This window comes from Scyliorhinus canicula, chromosome 11 (assembly GCF_902713615.1).
Source record: "Scyliorhinus canicula chromosome 11, sScyCan1.1, whole genome shotgun sequence".
Taxonomy (NCBI): Eukaryota; Metazoa; Chordata; class Chondrichthyes; order Carcharhiniformes; family Scyliorhinidae; genus Scyliorhinus; species Scyliorhinus canicula.
In genome coordinates, this window is record NC_052156.1 from 9,663,430 (window position 1) to 9,682,355 (window position 18,926).

General features: G+C 47.7%; 1 protein-coding gene across 1 annotated transcript in view; it reads right to left on the reverse strand.

Annotated features, from left to right (window-relative positions):
• The window catches only part of col7a1 (collagen, type VII, alpha 1), a 408,534-nt gene that overhangs the window by 19,759 nt on the left and 369,849 nt on the right, over window positions 1-18,926 (reverse strand). Inside the window, exons 115-120 of the mRNA XM_038812016.1 lie at window positions 17,704-17,820; window positions 16,444-16,521; window positions 13,862-13,915; window positions 12,712-12,760; window positions 11,030-11,038; window positions 1,099-1,182 (exon numbers count right to left, since the gene is read on the reverse strand). Coding sequence (XP_038667944.1) covers window positions 1,099-1,182; window positions 11,030-11,038; window positions 12,712-12,760; window positions 13,862-13,915; window positions 16,444-16,521; window positions 17,704-17,820 — 391 coding nt within the window. The remainder of the gene's footprint in view (window positions 1-1,098; window positions 1,183-11,029; window positions 11,039-12,711; window positions 12,761-13,861; window positions 13,916-16,443; window positions 16,522-17,703; window positions 17,821-18,926) is intronic.

Here is an 18,926-nt window from a genome sequence, read left to right on the forward strand (position 1 = left end):
GAAGATTCAAAGCAATGATGCCACTCCCCCCCCCCCCCAATGGAAGTTGGCGTCTGCCGACGGGAGACTGTCTCACACACAAATTAAAGTTTGAATTCCGTGACACAATTGGATAGAAATTACAAATAGTGTTATGTTTCACAAGCCCACGTAACTTGTTCTTGCCAAATCCCCCTCTGTCAGGTTGCAACATGGGCAGAGATTAAGCTGGGTGTTCTAGCGCACATTTCTATTTCTACCCAAGTTTACATCAACAATGCTGAAAATGTTGAGTCGAATCTGGCAAATAAGCTGCGGCAATGAAATCACTTAAAGCCTGAACTCTTCAGTTTCTTTGTGAAGGTGGCTTGAGGATAGGAAACATGAGCGGGATTGTTTCTGGGTCCTGAACACAGCCTCGAGGGAAACTCTTTGGGATTCTGACGGGTGTCAGGGACAGCAGGAAGGTCCTCGAAACCAGAGGATCAATCAGAGTCAAAAGGTCAGAGTTATCTCACGGGGGAGAAACATTTAACATGTTTCCAAATATCGGCCTGTGGCTCTCCAATGCAAGAGCTGGATTCTTAATGATGGAGGGAAAGCTATGTCCATGTATCTGAATTTTGTATTCTTTAATGGCTTACAGGGAAAGCTACATATAGAAATCAATGGAAGAATATATTTGTTATTGCAATCCCAAATTAGGTCATGATGGTGAAGATTGAAACTAGACACTAATAGTTTTATTGATAATAGGTTTATTCATAAAATTTAGTGTTACATATGTCTTCATCCGAGCTACCAAACCCGGTGTTCCAGCAGTCTCTCTTTATAAGTACTCTTAAGTTCTTAATTGAACAGTGCCCTTCACTGCGTCTCTTAACAATATAATTAACACGCCATCAACAATACCGACTGGGCTAGATGAAGAAAGGTGAAAAGAGGCTGGTAAATCGTTTAAACACTGGCACAGATCAGCTGGGCCGAATGGCCTGTTTCTGTGTCGCAAAGTCTATGTGATTCTTTGTAATCATTTCGGAAGAATTCTCAACAAAAATACCAATTGAAGGCGTACCGCTTCGGAGACGAGACATGGAAGACAAAGTGACACAGACTCACCATTGGCACCATCATAGTCTTCCTCATGCGAGATCTTTAAAACAGGGATTTGACGGGAATAAGATGGTGAGTGTGACGAGAGACCTAGATGAAGCAAGGGACAAGGACAGCACGGACAAGACAACAATAATTAACACACAGCGGCCAAAGGTGGGACCAGTATTTGATGGAAGTTAAGACCAAACTATACAAGCCAATGGCTCTAGGTGAGACAGGGATACATAAAATGCAGGCTTCAGTTTGTGCTGGAGTTTTGGGCCCAGGAAATGTCATTAAAGGCCTTGGGTTTAAAAAAACCCCATTAAGATAGTGGGGAGATCAATCAATCTATCTGTGTATGTATTGAGCTACTTATGATACATGTCTCCGGGTCTATCTATCAATTGATCAACATACATACGGAGGTTCAGCTTCTAGTTCATGTCTGTCATACTTCAATATTTGGGGGAAAATAGGTCAAATCCAACTGGACCAACAGGCAGGAATTTGCAAGCATTGGCCAATCCAGAGAAAGAAAACCATAAAATCCCTCAAACCATAAGATCACTAACCGGAGTGAGTGCCCAAACACTGGCTGAGGTAAGCAAAGCACTTCCTTGGCAAATAAAAATACACAACTGTGCTCACTCCACACACTCTACTATTTGTTGCAAATACCACAGGAGATCCGTGAGTCTAATGTCAATCAATAAAATGGGCTGACTGCATCCTGAAACACTTAAGAAGGCAAAAGCTGAAAGTGGTCCTAAATTTGGGCATTAAGTAGCAGGTGGGGGCGGCACGCTGGCGCAGTGGTTAGCACTGCTGCCTCACGGCGCTGAGGACCCGGGTTCGATCCCTGCTGTGGGTCACTGTCCACGTGGAGTTTACACATACTCCCCGTGTCTCCTACAACACAAAGATGTGCAGGGTAGGTGGATTGGTCATGCTAAATTGCCCCTTAATTGGAAACAAAAAAAGAATTGGGTACTCTGAATTTATTAATTAAAAAAAAGTAGCAAGTTAGACTGATTGCAGTCCACTCATGACAGTTTGGTTTGAATGTCAAAACTGCTTGAGGTGGTCGTGAGTTCAAGGCCCAGTCCAGGATTATGGTTATTGAGGCAGACTACAAATTACTGACATTACTGAAGGGTCATGGCATTCTCCCGATGCCTTGTCTAATGCCCCTCCCTCAACCAAAACCTCAAAACACACACATTGACTGATCGCTCGTAGTATAGCTGCTTATGGGTTTGGACATAAAGTGAGGACAGCCACTTGGCTCACTGAGTACCCGATGGCTCTCTGTACAGCCTGTCAGTCCCACTCCCCAGCTCTATCCGCATGGCCATGCAGGTTTATTTTTCTCAGGGCCTATCCAATTACCTTCGGAAATCATTCATCCTCTCCGCTTCCACCACCCTGGTAGGCAGACGTTCCAGGTCATTACCACTCACCCCCTCCATCCTTTTCCTAAACCTTGGACCTTTGGCCCCTAATCCTGTACCATTAGCGAGTGGGAACGGATTTTTTTTATCTACCTCATCTAGAATCATAGAATCCCTCCAGTGCAGAAGGCGGCCATTGGGCCCATTGAGTCTGCACCAACTGTTCAAAAGTGCATTCTAGCCATGTCCATTCCCCCGTATCCCCATAACCTAACATGCACATCCACCTAACCAGCACAGCTTTGGACTATGGGAGAAAACCCACACAAACATGGGGAGAACGTACAAACTCTACATCGTCACCCAAGGCCGGAATTGAACCTGGGTCCCTGGAGCTGTGAGGCAGCAGTGTACCACCCTGCCCAACCTTGTACATCTCTATCAAATCTCCACTCAATCTCCTTAACTCCAGGGAGAACAACACCAACACCTCTAAACTAACCTTGCCTCTAAATTCTCTCCTCCTGAAACCACTGCAGTAAATCTCCTCAGCACCCTCTGAAGGACCCTCACATTCTCCGAAAGTGGTGACCAGAACTGGATGCAATACTCGAGTTGTGGCCTAATCAGAATCTATCTACCTCCACCTTAAAAACATTCAGTGATTCCGTCTCCACTACCTTCTGAGGAAGAGAGTTCCAAAGCCACACAGACCTCAGAGAAAAGATTTCTCCTCATCTCTGTCCTATCAGGGCCACCCTTAATGTTAAAAGTGTCCCCACAGTTCTGGTCTCACCCACAAGGGGAAACATCCTTTCCACATCCACCTTGTCAATACCGTTCAATCAAGTCAGCCCTCACTCTTCTAAACTCCAGTGAAAATAAGCCCAGTCTGTCCAACCTATCCTCATAAGACAAGTCGCTCATTCCAGGTATCAATCTAGTAAACCTCCTTTGAACTACTTCCAACACATTTACATCCTTCCTTAAATAAGGAGGCCAAAATTGCACACAATATTTGAAATGTGTTCTTACCAATGCCCTGTATAACTGTAATACATCCCTATGTTTATGTTCAGTTCCGTCATAATAAAGGATAGCATTCCATTCGCCTTCTTGATTACATGCCGCACATGCATACCAACGTGTTGTGACTCATGCACTATAACACCTAGATCCCTTTGCACCTTGGCATTCTGCAGTCGTTCTTCACAACATACTTTCCTACCTATCTTTGTGTCATTTGTAATGTGTTACCCCCTACACCATGAACTTCTATTTTTTGCAATAACCTTTGATGTGTCATGTTATCAAAACCTTCCTTGAAATCCAAATACAGTACATTTATAGGCTCCCCTTTATCTACAGTACATGTTACTCCTTCAAAGAACTCCAGTAAATTGGTTCAATATTATTTTCCTTTCAGGAAACCAGGATGACTCTTCCCAATCACACCGAGCTTGTTTAGGAGCTCAGCTATAGCCTCCCTTAATGATCATTTCTAACATCTTCCCCACGACAGACATCAGGTTGACTGGCCTATAATTTCCAGTTTTCTGCCTCCCTCCCAGAGATGTTCCCAGAGGCGCGACCTTGGGCTGGTGGTCCTGTCGCTGGCATGGCTGGCTCAAGGGGGCATCTGCCAAGGCCGGGGAGGATGGGGGGAGTAGCGGGGGGGGGGGGAGGGGGGGTGGCCAGGGGGTGAGCCGTGAGGTAGGGGTGAGGTGACCCTCTGTGAATGGGGTGTCCAGGCACGGACCACCACTGCTGTAGCCTACAAGGCAGCCATCTTGCTGCACACCCCATTGACCGTGCACCGTGGCCAGTGGTTACGCACAGTGACATCGGCCATATGGGTGCTGCCAACCCCCACACCACCAACCCCTCCCTCCACAACCAGTTGCCACGCCCTGGCAGGCTTCACGCAGCACGCTCAAGGGGAACGCCCACTCGAGGGCGCCAGATGCCAGATAAGTGCCACAGGCCGATGCCAAGACCCGCTACAACAATGCCATGCACCAACCAGATTGAGGGGTGCTTCGCCATCCTGAAGGTGCGGTTTAGGTGTCTGGACTGCTCTGGAGGGACGTTCCAGCATAGTGCTAGGAGAGTCTCCCACTTAGTGGTGGCTTGCTACGCCCTCCACAACATCGTGCCGCGGAGAGGTGACGAGCTGGAGGAGGAGGATGAACGGTGCGCCTTGTCCAACAAGGAGGAAGCGGGGAAGGGCTAGGATGTGCAGGGTACATGGCCCGGGCAGGCACAGGAGGTTGCACAATGTTGATTGCCGTAATGTCCCTTTAGAGAAGGAAATCTGCCATCCTTAACTGGTCTGACCTACATATGGTTGACCCTTGACTCATAGATGGGTAGCAAATGCTGGCCCAGCCAGTGGGGCCCACATCTACGGAATGAATAAAGCTTTCCTAACCTCGCCTGACACATGTGGCTTGCTATCAAATTGTGTTCTTCATCCTGTGAACCACCTTGGAACATTTTACAACATGAAAGGTGCTAGATAAGTGCAAGTAGTTGTTGGTGAAGTTGTTGAGGAAGTTCAAAAGGTTGTTCTGTCTGAAGTAGTGTTCCTCTCATGGGTTTAGTCAGTTATTGATCAATCTACAAAAGGCAATCAGCGATGCACAAAAGTGTGGTGTGGTCCTTATCGGAGCAACTTCTTAAAGTAAGTGTACTTAAAATCCATCAAATACTGTGAATAAGAGAGAATCAATTCACTAAAAGCACCCACACTGACCGTACCATCAGGTGTCTGAGCAGCAGGACATTTATTTTAAACTCAGCTTTTGTTGAAACTTTCATGTGTCCAATGTCCAACTCGTCAATCAACTCAAATGAGTTGGTTGATACCACAAGTGCCAATCAGTTGTTGAACCTGTTGAATAGTTGCTCTGGAGAACACAGCAAGCAGATTTGATCCCAAAGCCCAGAAAGTATGACGCAACATCGTATCCAGGTACAGCCACAGGAAGGTTGTCAACAATGTGGAGTTAGTCAGCAACCAGTGTGGGGGATGGAGACGCTGAAGTATTTTAAAATTAGTGTCTGAAGCAGGTCGGAAAAGAGAGTGCAATTAGAATTCTGAAAAGTAGCTCAGAGAAGCCAGACAATTAGCTGAGTTTATCATAGAATCCCTAGAGTGCAGAAGAAAGCCATTCGGCCCATCAAGTCTGCACTGGCCCTTGGAAAGAGCACCCTAATTAAGCCCACTCCTCTACCGTATCCCTAACACAATAACCGAACCCAAACTTTTGGACATTAAGGGGCAATTTAGCATGGCCAATCCACCTAACCGAAAAAGCATCCCATCTAGGCCCTCAGCCCCCACCCTATCCCCATAACTTCACCTAACCTTTTGGACACTAAGGGACAATTTAGCACAGCCAATCCACCTAACCTGCACATCTTTGGACTGTGTGAGGAAACCGGAGCACCCGGAGGAAACCCACGCAGAGACGGGGAGAACGTGCAGACTCCACACAGACAGTCACCCGAGGCCGGAATTGAACCCGGGCCCCTGGCGCTGTGAGGCAGCAGTGCTAACTGCTGTGCCACCAATGTCACTGGGCTCGTGATCCAGAGGCACAGGCTGACGCTCTGGGGTCATGGGTTGAAATCTCACCATGGCAGCTGGGGGAATAAATATTCAATGAATAAACAGCAGGACTATAAAGCAAAACTCATCTTTCTTTCTCCTTCCTTTGACCTCAAAACGGTGGACCCCTTAATCTCCCTCAGTATTCTCTTTACCGCTGTAATCAATAGACAATTGTCCACTCTTTCATTTCCTAACCTTGGTGTGTGGGCCTCAATCTCTTCACCATGGGTTTGTAAAATCCAAAGGTCCCACATTGAACTCTTTTCCAGTTGATGGGAGCTCCATTATGTGGTGCACTGCTCCCTAAAATGAGACCGGCCTGCTGATGTTTGCAAATGTTTTCGTCAGTCCTGCTTCAGGACTGAACCGTCGGCGGGGGAGATGGGAAATTAGAGCTGAGTTGACTTCGGACGTTGGTTTTCCCTTTGAGGAAACATTTTGCCCTCCCCCCTCTGCCACCTTGCCCAAGAAAAAAAAAATGGAGAGGAGCTAATCATCTGGAAACACCCGAGAGGTGGCAGTGGTAATTTAAATGCTTTGAAATCCAGCACATTGGTGAAGTCAAGGTGTTCAATCAACTATTGGAGCACAATTTAGCCACTGCGACTCATACACCAGATAATGTGGTCTTAACCATTTACTAAATGTTCATAATCGGATCAGACTTTGGATAGACACAAGTGCAAGTGGAATTGTTGGCCAAAATTCATCAGAAAAAAAAAACAACAGGAGATGTTGCCCATAGCTCTAAAAGGCTTTGTATGTGTGGAGATCTGATAAAGGTTTGAGAGATCATCAATTCTTGGATTGCTGGTTTGGGCCTAACCAGTGGTTGCAAGCCACACTCTTGACTCAGAGGCAGAAGGCCATGGGTTCAAGTCCCACTCCAGAGACTAGCGAGAGTAAATCCAATGAGGGGCTGAATGATACTCTGCAGATAAGGGAGAATGACCTTAAAATCAGAGCCTGCACATTGAGGACAGAAGCTAGGAGAATCCTTTTCATTTGGCAGAACTGTGGAACTCTCTCCAACATAAAACAACAGATAAATCAATCAATAATTATAAATCTGAAACGATGGCAGCCTTTTCTGGATTTCCTGGCTCAGAGATAGGTAACTGGGTCAATAGCAGCAGCAACCCGGGGGGGGGGGGGGGGGGGGGGGTTGCATTATTGTAGTGTTTATTCTGTAACTTTATAGTGTGCTAATTTGCGTTGTTGTTAAAATGCTGGGTTGTTCATGGGGATGGGGCGAATGTATATGATTGTTAATATTATTGTTATTTTCGGTATTTTACTAAGGTGTGTCAATGTTGTATAAAATCAAAATTTCTCAATAAAAATTATTTAAAAAAAAAAAAAAAATTATAAATCTGACATTGACCATTTTTTACTAGACTAGAGGATTAAAGGTGCCAAGGTAGGTGGAGCAAGTTAAGATATGGATCAGCCTTGATCTCATTGAATGGCAGAACAGGTTAAGGGGCTGAATGCCCTCCTCTTGTCGCTATGTGCTTATGATCATGAACACCTTTGGCAATTTCCAACTGGCTAATGAAGTTAAGGGGTTTATAACATGTTGAAGCATAAGGATCATTGACGAAAGCATCCCGATAAATATTTTGGGTGCAGCGTATGTGCATAATTTATTCAGCACTTGTTCTCAATCCAAAGTTGATGCATCTCAAAAGACAAATGAACATTTTCAGGGTTACGACACTTACTATTGAATTATAAAGTGAAGACACATTAAACAATGGGTAAACAATACATTACCATGGATACACATTACACAAAACACAAATAGATTGACTTTAATACCCCTTAAGTCTTAATGGGGCCACACCACGCTATAGGTCAGTAACCCATGCATGTGCTGAGATATATTATACAACTGGTGTACCAGATTCACAAACCTTGAGAAAAACTCCCTTGTAGCTAATAAGTGGAACAAAATCTCAAAATGCCCTATGAAGATCAATTGCCACCTTCAAAACTTGATTGATATGGTTGGAAAGGGATACTAATGATATGGAGATACATCAGAACACAACTTTTATTGATTTTTTTCCAAGGGAGGTCAAGGGGACTGCATCAATGTTCTCTATGGTAGGTGATCAAGAGATGTGTGGGAGGGAGGAGTAATCAGACTTGGGCTCTCGATGGTGTACTCCTGATGGGCCGAATGGCCTTATCCCACTCTGTATTTTCTGATGATGTAAGATGTGGCAGAGCCAATGAAGGGTTTTCTTATCTTTCACGGGATGTGGGCGTCCATGGCTAGGCCACATTTATTGCCCATCCCTAATTGCCCTTGTGAAGGTGGTGATGAGCCGCTTTCTTGAGCCGCTGCAGTCCACGTGCCGTAGGTACACCCACAGTGCTGTTAGGGAGGGAGCTCCAGGATTCTGACCCAGAGAGGCTTTTCCGTACAATCATTCTGAGGTTGACTTAACCATTTTTTTTTTGGAGCACTGCCTCAATTTCACTCTCAAGGGACATTAATTGCCAGTCTTAAGTTTCCTTAAAAACTGGTTCAGGGTTGAGGTCACACAGGTTGGCATTGCCCTGTACCCGACTGAGACCCCCTTCCTTCCAAGTTGACCAAATCTCGAATCAGAATCCCAGCGATCAGGCAAACCTAACTCCGGGACTGCGTCTATGCACCCAAGTTGATGCAGAGATGACGACATCAGAGATGATGGGACACAAATAAAATGACATTTGATGTGGAAGACAAGTGCTGTTCAGTGCAAAGCAGATTAGCTGTGCCGCAGGATCAGACAGTCCAATTATCCCAATGTCCTGATCTATTTCTGAATAAACGTCTGTGCTCTCCGGCTGGAAAGACAAGAGAGTGTTTTATTTTTCTTCCTTGGGCTGGAGAGTCCAGAGCATAGCCTCCGGGTAAATGGGTCGGCCTTTGTGGGCTGAGATGAGGTAGAACGTCTTTCAATCAGTGGGTTGTGAATTTCTGGAGGTCCCTACCCCACAGGGCTCAGTCACTGAGTATGTTCAAGGCCGAGATCTTTGGGTGCTCAGGGAATCAAGATATCTGCGAAAGTGGAGTTGAGGTAGAAATTGAGCAATGATCTTGGTGAATGGCAGCGGAGGCTTGAGAGGGATGTAAAACTGACTCCTGCTCCTATTCCTGAGGGTCTTAGTCCCTATTTAGAACATAGAACAGTACAGCACAGAACAGGCCCTTCGGCCCTCGATGTTGTGCCGAGCAATGATCACCCTACTCAAACCCATGTATCCACCCTATACCCGTAACCCAACAACCACCCCCCCTTAACCTTACTTTTGTTTTAGGACACTACGGGCAATTTAGCATGGCCAATCCACCTAACCCGCACATCTTTGGACTGTGGGAAGAAACCGGAGCACCCGGAGGAAACCCACGCACACACGGGGAGGACGTGCAGACTCCGCACAGACAGTGGCCCAGCCGGGAATCGAACCTGGGACCCTGGAGCTGTGAAGCATTTATGCTAACCACCATGCTACCGTGCTGCCTTTGTCTCCTGTTGTTTCCTTCTCAAGAGTTTGATACGATTTCATGGATACCTCGGGAATCTCCCCCATATGATTATTCTGTGAGCTGCTTCGGCACCAGGGGTTTTAGTTTGCTTTGGCACTGCCCTGTTGGACCACTGTTGTTCACGCAGTAATGGGTTAACAGTGGATTTACATGATGAGGTCTTTTACATTGGCCTGTTAAACCCTGAGGTGCAAGAGAAAGCAAAACCTCCACTGAGTCAACAGAATATAGGGACTGAGGAGGGAATTGGGACTGAATAAATCAATGCTGTCCACAACCAACATCCAGGCATTACAGCAGAGGGCGGTGAGGGCCCTGCCTGGGTGATTCGCTGCCCCTTTATTTAACTAGGCCTACTCAGGACAATAGCTGGGACAGTCACTGCTTCACTGACTGAGAACAAAGAGGTTGTTTTATCTACTCCTTGGCTCAGAGATGAAGACATAGAGAACCCTACACGGTCCAGAGGTTGAACCTCGGCCTTCCTGCTTTGGCATTACACATGGCGCTAGACTACTGATTCACTCCCCACCTCCACCCAAGACGTGATCCAATTGCAATCCCACCTTTATTCTTCGGCTCATGTTGATTTATCATCGCCCTGAGCATCTTCAAGGACAAGGTTGTAGGTTTCAGTGTTTCAGACCCCAGATATCCCATCATGGGCAGCAGTGCGCATCAAGGGTTTGGGATGACAAAATAAGGTTTCTTACCGCTCTCCTTGACTTTTCTTCATTATTTTGAGTTCACGCTTTCCCCAACCAGTTTTTAGAATGGAGGTTTCAGAATAGCTGCCACCCCCCACCCCGCCCCCGCATCTTTAACCAGATGGCAGGCCCCATATGGCCAACATCGTACTGAGTTACCACATGCGTCCCTCTGTTCTGACCTCATGGCCATCAATAAGACTGCCGATTTCCACCTTCATAACACAGCCCCAACTGCGCTCCAGGTTCAGCTCGGAAACCCTCATTCTCGCCTTTGTTACCTCGAGACGTGACTATTGCAACACACTCTGAGCTGGTCTCCCAAATTCTACCCTCCGCATACTCGAGGTCATCCAAAGCTCTGCATGCAGCCCGTATCTGAACTCACATGCAACCCCATTCACCTGTCACCCCCGCGCTCACTGACCTACACTGGCTCCCGATCAAGCGATGCCCTTGGTTTCAAAATTCTCATCCTGGTTTACAAATCCCTCCGTGGCCTCAGCCCTCTCCCCATCTCTGTAATCTCCTCCGAACCCACAACCCTCCAAGATATCTGCGCTCCTCCAATTCTGGACTCTTGAGCATCCTTGATTTTGCTGCGTTAAAGATGCTACATAAATGTAAGTTGTTATTGTCGCCTGATCACACGAAAAGGGCCAAAAGAGGAAGAATAATGGCTGCTGTAACTCACCTCCGCAGGCTAGGGTGGCAGGGAGGGGTGGGGGGAGAGAATGAGAGAATGAGAGAGTTAGCTCAGAGGATTTTCCATTTGGCTGAACTTAGCATAAGAAACAAAAAACAATGCTATCCATGTCTGTGAACTGAGATATGCTTATTTTAGAATGACAATTCAGATTCCTTCGCATCCATTTGCTCTGCCTCCCATTCCCACCCCTGTGGTGATATGCATCACTGTAAATAACAAGGGGTTAATGTAAATACACTACAACTAAGTAACCACTAGAGGGAGCACCAGAGTTATCATGACACACAGACATACAGCCAATGGGTCATTACAACAGGGCACAACCAATGGGTAATCAGGACACCCAGAGGTGACACTACCACAAGGGGGCATTACACAACCCATATAAAAGGACAGGGCACACATGGGGGTATTTGGTGGGGGTCTCTGGTGGGGCGGCCTGGGGGGTCGGTGGAGGGGGCCGGTCACACTCATGCATGCGTGGCGGGTGACCCTGCAATTCCCACGGTTGGGGTGGGGGGACGTGAGTTTCGCTGGCTAGGCCCATCCCTAATTGCCCTCGAGAAGGCAGTGGTGAGCTGCCTTCTTAAAACACTGCTGTCCATAGGATGTAGGTACATCCACAGTGCTGTCAGGGAGGTAGTTCCAGGATCTTGACCCAGTGACAGTGAATGAACAGCGAAATGTTTCCAGGTCAGGATGGTGAGTGACTTGGAGGGGAACCTCCAGGTGGTGGGGTTCCCGGGTATATGCTGCCCTTGTTCTCCTAGATGGTAGCAGTCGTGGGTTTGGAAGGTGTTGCCGATGGAACCTTGGTGAGTTGCTGTAGTGCATCTTATAGATGGTACACACGGCTGCAACTGTGCACTGGTGATGGAGTGACTGGATAATTGTGAATGGGGTGCCAATCAAGCGGGGCTGCTCTGTCCTGGATGTGTCGAGCTTCTTGAGTGTTGTTGGAGCTGCACTCATCCAGGCAAGTGGAGAATATTCCATTACACTCATGACAAGTGCCTTGCAGGTGGCGAACAGGCTTTAGCGGGGGAGGGGGGGGGGAGGGGGGGGGGGGGGAGGGGGGGGGAGGGGGGGGGGAGGGGGGGGGGGGTCAGGTGGTGAGTTAATCGCTGTAGGATTCCCAGCCTCTGACCTGCTCTTGTAGCCACTGTATTAATATGGCTGGCCCAGTTCAGTTTCTGGTCAATGGTAACCCTCGAGGGTGTCGATAGCCAGGGATTCAGCAATTTGGTTCTGCTGATTGCTGCTGGTGGTAATGTTCCACCCAAACAACCCTGTGGGATCTCACCCAACCAGCTCATCCATCTATTCCCTTCTTCTTCACACACCCATCCAACAGTCTTGGTTCTGTTCTGCTGCATTGCGTACCAGCTCGATTTCTCTACATTCGGACATATATGAAATGAGTCCCATGAGGGATGAGAGGACGAGGGTACGTTACTGCCATTATTAGATGTTCTGGTTAGGCAAGGATACGGTTTTATTCTTTGATGCACATAACAAACGCGCACTGGTTAAATTTACTTCAGGGTAATATGAAAGGATTTGGTCTTCTTTATCTGCCCACCAGACTCCTTAAGTGGATGTTGCAGCGTTTAGGTCAGCTTCTCAGCTCTGCCTTTCTCACTTTAATTGAAAAGCTAGGCACTCACCGCAGTGCTCGCTCATCTCCTGCCGCACGTACACACGGATTTGATCCTCCTGTCAGGAAGAACGGGGAGTGAAGGGAACAGAATTAATGTTGCTGTTTACTGGACTGTCACAGGCTGACCCTTCCTCGGGGCAGCGCACATCCGAAGTCTGCAGTCATCCGCTAATCAGACCGATTATTGCAAATAGCTTCCTTGCTCTCAGGCTGGCTGGCCCCATCCTGCAGTATTCCTGGGCGCTTTGAAGTTGTGTGTCATTCTGGAATTAGCTCTTCGACACAATGCACTTCAGACCGAGACTGTTTCACCTCAGTTCTGATTCATGCTTGTCTGCCGGTTTGATTTGATTTTTAAAACCCTCTATTTTAATCCCAGAACACGTGCCCGGCTGGCAGCTAACCTGCCATTCACACTTGGACACCATCAAGAATAGTTTTACTAAATCTGAACAAGAAACTTACACCACTAATTAGAAAGCCTGCAGAACATCGAATCATCCCTGATGAAGAGCTTGCCGTACCAGGAGCGGTTGAGAACTCTGGGTCGGTACTCGTTGGGAGTTTAGAAGGATGACTGGGGGTGTATTGAAACTTACAGGACACTGCGAGGCCTGCATAGAGTGGGCGTGGAGAGAATGTTTCCGCTAGTAGGAAAAACTAGAAGCAGAGGGCACAATCTCTATTAAAGGGACGATCCTTTAAAACAAAGACGAGGAGGAATTTCTTCAGCCAGAGGGTGGTGAATTTGTGGAACTCTTTGCCGCAGAAGGCTGTGGAGGCCAAATCACTGAGTGTCTTTAAGACAGCGATAGATATGTTCTTGATTAATAAGGGGATCAGGGGTTACGGGGAGAAGGCAGGAGAATGGGGATGAGAAACATATCAGCCATGAAATGAAATGAAAATCGCTTATTGTCACGAGTAGGCTTCAATGAAGTTACTGTGAAAATCCCCAAGTCGCCACATTCCGGCGCCTGTCCGGGGAGGCTGGCACGGGATTGAATGGCGGAGTAGAATCGATGGGCCGAGTGGCTTAATTCTGCTCCTATGTCTTATGGTCTTATAGACTTACTGCAGTATGTCAAAGCAATCTGAGTGTTTTAGGATATTGTCCAATAAAATCATAATCCCAACCAAAAAAAATCATTACCTACCGTCATTCCTGGATTTCCCTGATCTCCTTTTGGACCATCGAGACCCATCTCACCCTTAACCGCAGAAAACAAAAAAAAAGGTTACACAGCCAGTAAAAGCCAAGGTGAGCCAGTGAGGATAAAACATAGAACGCGGTACCAGCGAAATAAAAGCAACACCAAGGAAACTTAATCAAAAAAACAAAGTTTCTACAGAACATGTCCTAACTTTGGGTGGGATTTCTAATCAAGATGTGGTAATTAAGAAATATTGCAGCACCTTACATCATAAAAGGGGGCCTTTCGGCCCATCGTCCCCTTTGCTGGCTCTTGGAAAGAGATACCCAATCAGTGGCATCCCCTTGTTCTTTGCACATGACCCTGCAAGTCTTTGGCCTGGATTTTCAGGATAACGAGCGCCTGTATCTGGAGAGTCAGCCGTTTACCTGACAGGCCCGTTGACATTCCACACTCTGATGAGCGGGGTAGCGGGCGGGGCTTCCATCCTCACGTGTAAGGAGGTCCCGTCTTGAAGAGCTGTCGGCCAGTCAGATTGGGTGACAGCTCCGCAGCCCATCCGGGCACAGCACCGCAATGAGGCGAAGTCCCGGGAACGGCAGCTCAACCCGGGGAGGGGAGGGGGTGCCTCGGGTACATAATTGACAGCCGTGAATCCTCCATTTGAGTTCATTTGCCTTTGCGATTGCTTGTGGGAAGGCGGGCGGGGGCGAGGATTGCCGCATTGGATGGGGGCATGCGACGATGATGCCTCCAATCAGCATTGGCAACCCTGTTCTGTGCACGGTGGCAATTTGTGGGCAAGACACCACCTGGAATGTGTGTCATACAAAGGGAAATACATTCTCCCACTCAAGGCGCAGCGAGCCCGCACACATTGTTGGCCTTGCCTGGCTGAAAACCGCATCTCACAACAATCCGGACTGGTCACGGCAAAACAAAGGAAACTGTCTCAAGGCTGGACAAGCGCAACGTAACAATGACGTTACAGCAAAACTCAGCTCCCTCAGGAAGGCCTCCAATGTCTCTTCTCCATCCTTTCTAACAATCCTTCACCCGATAATTGACTCAAGTACACTCACTATTTTTAAATAATTCATCCCCCTAGTGGAGATGTCATTGGCAAGGTCGACATTTTATTGTCCAAGTCTGGTTACTGTTAAAAAAGGCTGAGATGAACCTGATTCCTGAGCTGTTGCAATCCATGTAGTAACAATGCTATTAGGCAGGACTTCCTGGATATTGACCCAACCCAAGAAATGATTGATATATTTCTAACGCAGTATTGCATTTGATTTAGCGGAACTCCAAGCGACAAGGCCAAGGTTTCATCGACAACACCTTCCAAACCTGCGACCTGTGCCACCTAGAAGGACAAGGGCACTGGATGCATGGGAACACCAACATCTGCAAGTTCCCCTCCAAGTTTCCCGTCCTGACTCGGGAGCATATCGCCATTCCTTCACTGTCACTGGCTCAAAATCGTGGGACTACATTCCTAACAGCACACTGGGTGTACCTACACCACATGGACTGCGGCCGTTCCAGAAGGCAGCGTCTTACCACCGGCCTTCAGAAGGGCAATTCGGGATGGGCAACAGATTTTGGCCCAGCCAGCGGCGCTCACGCCCGGTAAATGACTAAAAATCAAAACCTGTCAAATCACGGGTGGTACCCCATCATCGAAAAGAATAAGGACAATGGCCGGAATTCTCCTCCCGTTCGCTGGCAGCGGGATTCTCTAGTCCCGCCAGTGACGCACTCCATGCCCCACACCCCCCCTACGTTTCCCGCTTCAATGGGAATTTCCATTGACAGCGGCGAGGGTAGAGAATCTCGTGGCCAGCGAACGCCGCGCTGCCTCCCGCCATCAAGAAATACGCGGCCGGGAAGCCGGAGTTATCCCGCCCAGCATGTGCACTTGTGGTACAGGTTTGGGAGGTGCTGTGGGAGAAACCTCTTCGAGTTCTTGTGTTGCAACCTGTGGACAGTATCTACAGCAGCCAGTGGGGGAGAGTGGGCGGTTAGACTTGTGAATGGGCTGCCAATCAAATGGACTACTTCAATAGAAGCAAAATACTGTGGATGCTGGAAATCTGAATTAAAGACAGAAAATGCTGGATAAATCCAGCAGGTCTGGCAGAATCTGAGGAGAGAGAATCACAAGTTAACGTTTCGAGTCCATGGGACTCTCCATGTGGTCTCGAAACGTTAACTCTTTCTCTCTCCACAGATGCTGCCAGACCTGCTGAGTCTACCCAGCATTTTCTGTTTTTATTTCAAACAGATTACTTTGTTCCGTTAAACTTGTGACTTGTTGCAACTGCATCCAACAAAACAGGTGCGAATGTTATCACTATTACATTGTGATTTTATATTACAATCAGAGATTCTCGTTCCTTAATTTTATTTTCCATCTTGTGTTAATACACGCATTTTTCTTTGCCTCTCTTGCTTTGCTAATTTCCCTTTCTTTTTTACTTCTGCTGTTTGACAGTGAGCATTGAGCTGTATGGTGTGTAAAGTAATCGCACGTTCCGATATTCTGGAACTTTCAGCTATGTGCTGATTGTTCCGGCACTTACTGGATCTCCTCTCTCCCCAGAGACTCCTGGAATTCCTCTGGGACCTGGGACGCTCTCACCAGGAGGACCTCTTTCACCCTAGATTTGAACGCAAACAGGAACACCATTACAACATTCGGCCTCCATGATTTGGACCACAATAACCCAATCGCACCAGCAACTAGCAACAGAGACGATCTCAGAACCACTGAGTGTTGCCAACCATATCGCAAAAGGCCATCGCGAAGATGCGATCCGTTTTAATTGGTCAGGTTTAAACTAACCACCGGATGAATAGGGGCTGGTTTAGCTCACTCAGCTAAACCGCTGGCTTTTAAAGCAGACAAAGCAGGCCAGCAGCACGGTTCGATTCCTGTACCAGCCTCCCCGGACAGGCGCCGGAATGTGGCGACTAGGGGCTTTTCACAGTAACTTCATTGAAGCCTACTCGTGACAATAAGCGATTTTCATTTTCAATAGTTTCCACTGCCTCCAATTGCTGGAGTTCGGCTAGTTTGAAATAATGAAAACCAGAGGGTGGGTAATGAAGTGGAAATCTGTATTGCAGTGAGCGGTTTCGCTCGTGGACTGGGCTGTGATTAAAGAACTGCACCATTCAGATCTCCAAGTCTGACACGTCTCCCAAAAAGATCCTGGCCGGAATTTACCGGCTGTTCACTCCGGCGGGATGTCCCGGTGACGGCAGGGGGTGCAGTCAACGGGAAATCAGAAAGACCCGCTGGCGGGCCACCTCCGGCGCTGAAAAACACTCGGCGGGGTCGGTCGGTAAATCCCCCCCCGTGAAACGCAGGGCAAATTTCGGAAGGTGGGAAAATGAAATCAGCTGTAACTTTAGCAGAGAATTGAGAACTACAGACATTGTAGATACATAGAAGATAGGAGCAGGAGGAGGCCTTTTGGCCCTTCGAGCCTGCTCCGCCATTCATCACGATCATGGCTGATCATCCAACTCAATAGCCTCATCCTGCTTTCTCCCCATAGCCTTTGATCCCATTCTCCCCGAGTGCTATCTCCAGCCGCCTCTTGAATATATTCAATGTTTTAGCATCTATGAAATGTTTTATCTGTCATCTTGATCTTTTAGCTAGCCAACACATCCTTAATTCATTCATAGAACAGGAGGTGGGGGGGGGGGGGGGTCACCCAATATTGCTTGATACACATTTCCATGATCGAATCAAGAAATGAATTGCTGACAGCAAGCGACAAACAGCCGACAAACCAAAACGTGCGGCAGACAGAGCAAGAATAATTCCTTACCTTTTGACCCTGAATTCCTTCAGGTCCCCTTTGACCCGCTGAGCCCAGAGGTCCAGGTGGACCAGACGCCCCATCGCTTCCTCGCAGGCCTGGGGGACCAGTGACACCAGGAAAGCCCTGAAAAGAGAAAGAGTAGTGACAGTGAGTGTGACCGCAATGGGTACGGTTGCCAACTCTCCAGGAGAAGTCAAGGACTTGAAGGTTAATCGCCAGCACAGCGCTGGGAGCAATGGACAGGAGGAAAACCTTTAGGAAAATTCCTGCGGACACTTTCACCGATTAGTTATGGAGACGGGCTGTTAGACCGAGACTCAAGAATCATTCAATTGAGTAACTCTTTGCTTTAGCCGCTGTTGCGACAGCCTAGAAGGACAGGTTGGTTGAACAATGATGCCGGCGAAGTGGTTGGGGCGCAGGAGGTCACATGGCCTCGAGGAATGTGTCTAATCAGAGGTGGCAACCCGACTTTGAAGGTGAATCCTCACCATCCAGATCCTGGTTAGCTGATGCCTCAGGAAAATAGGCATACCGCATTCCCTCATTTTCTACACCCCTAGGAGTCATTCCAACTACAAATAAAAATCAGTCCCATGAACTTAGACCAGCAGCTGTACACAATGATCAAATGCGTATCATAGTATCTGAGAACATTACTTGGAGCATTTCATTTTGCTCATTTTTCCATCAGACTCCACTTCTTTAAGGTATACAGTTAAATTAGATATAGATATACATATAGAATTTACAGTGCAGAAGGAGACCATTCGGTCCATCGAGTCTGCACGGGCTCTTGGAAAGAGCACCCTACCCAAGGTCCACACCTCCACCCTATCCCCATGACCCAGTAACCCCACCCAACACTACGGGCAATTTTGGACACTAAGGGCAATTTATCATGGCCAATCCACCTAACCTGCACATCTTTGGACTGTGGGAGGAAACCGGAGCACCCGGAGGAAACCCACGCACACACGGGGAGGATGTGCAGACTCCCCACAGACAGTGACCCAAGCCGGGAATCGAACCTGGGACGCTGGAGCTGTGAAGCAATTGTGCTATCCACAATGCTACCATGCTGCCCGGTAACTAGGAAGCACAGTGCAGTATTGGGGAGTGCATAGGCTGACACAACCAGTGCAGCACTGGGGGAGTGTCTAGACTGACACAGCCAGTGCAGCACTGGGGGAGTGTCTAGACTGACATAGTAAGAAGTCTTACTACAC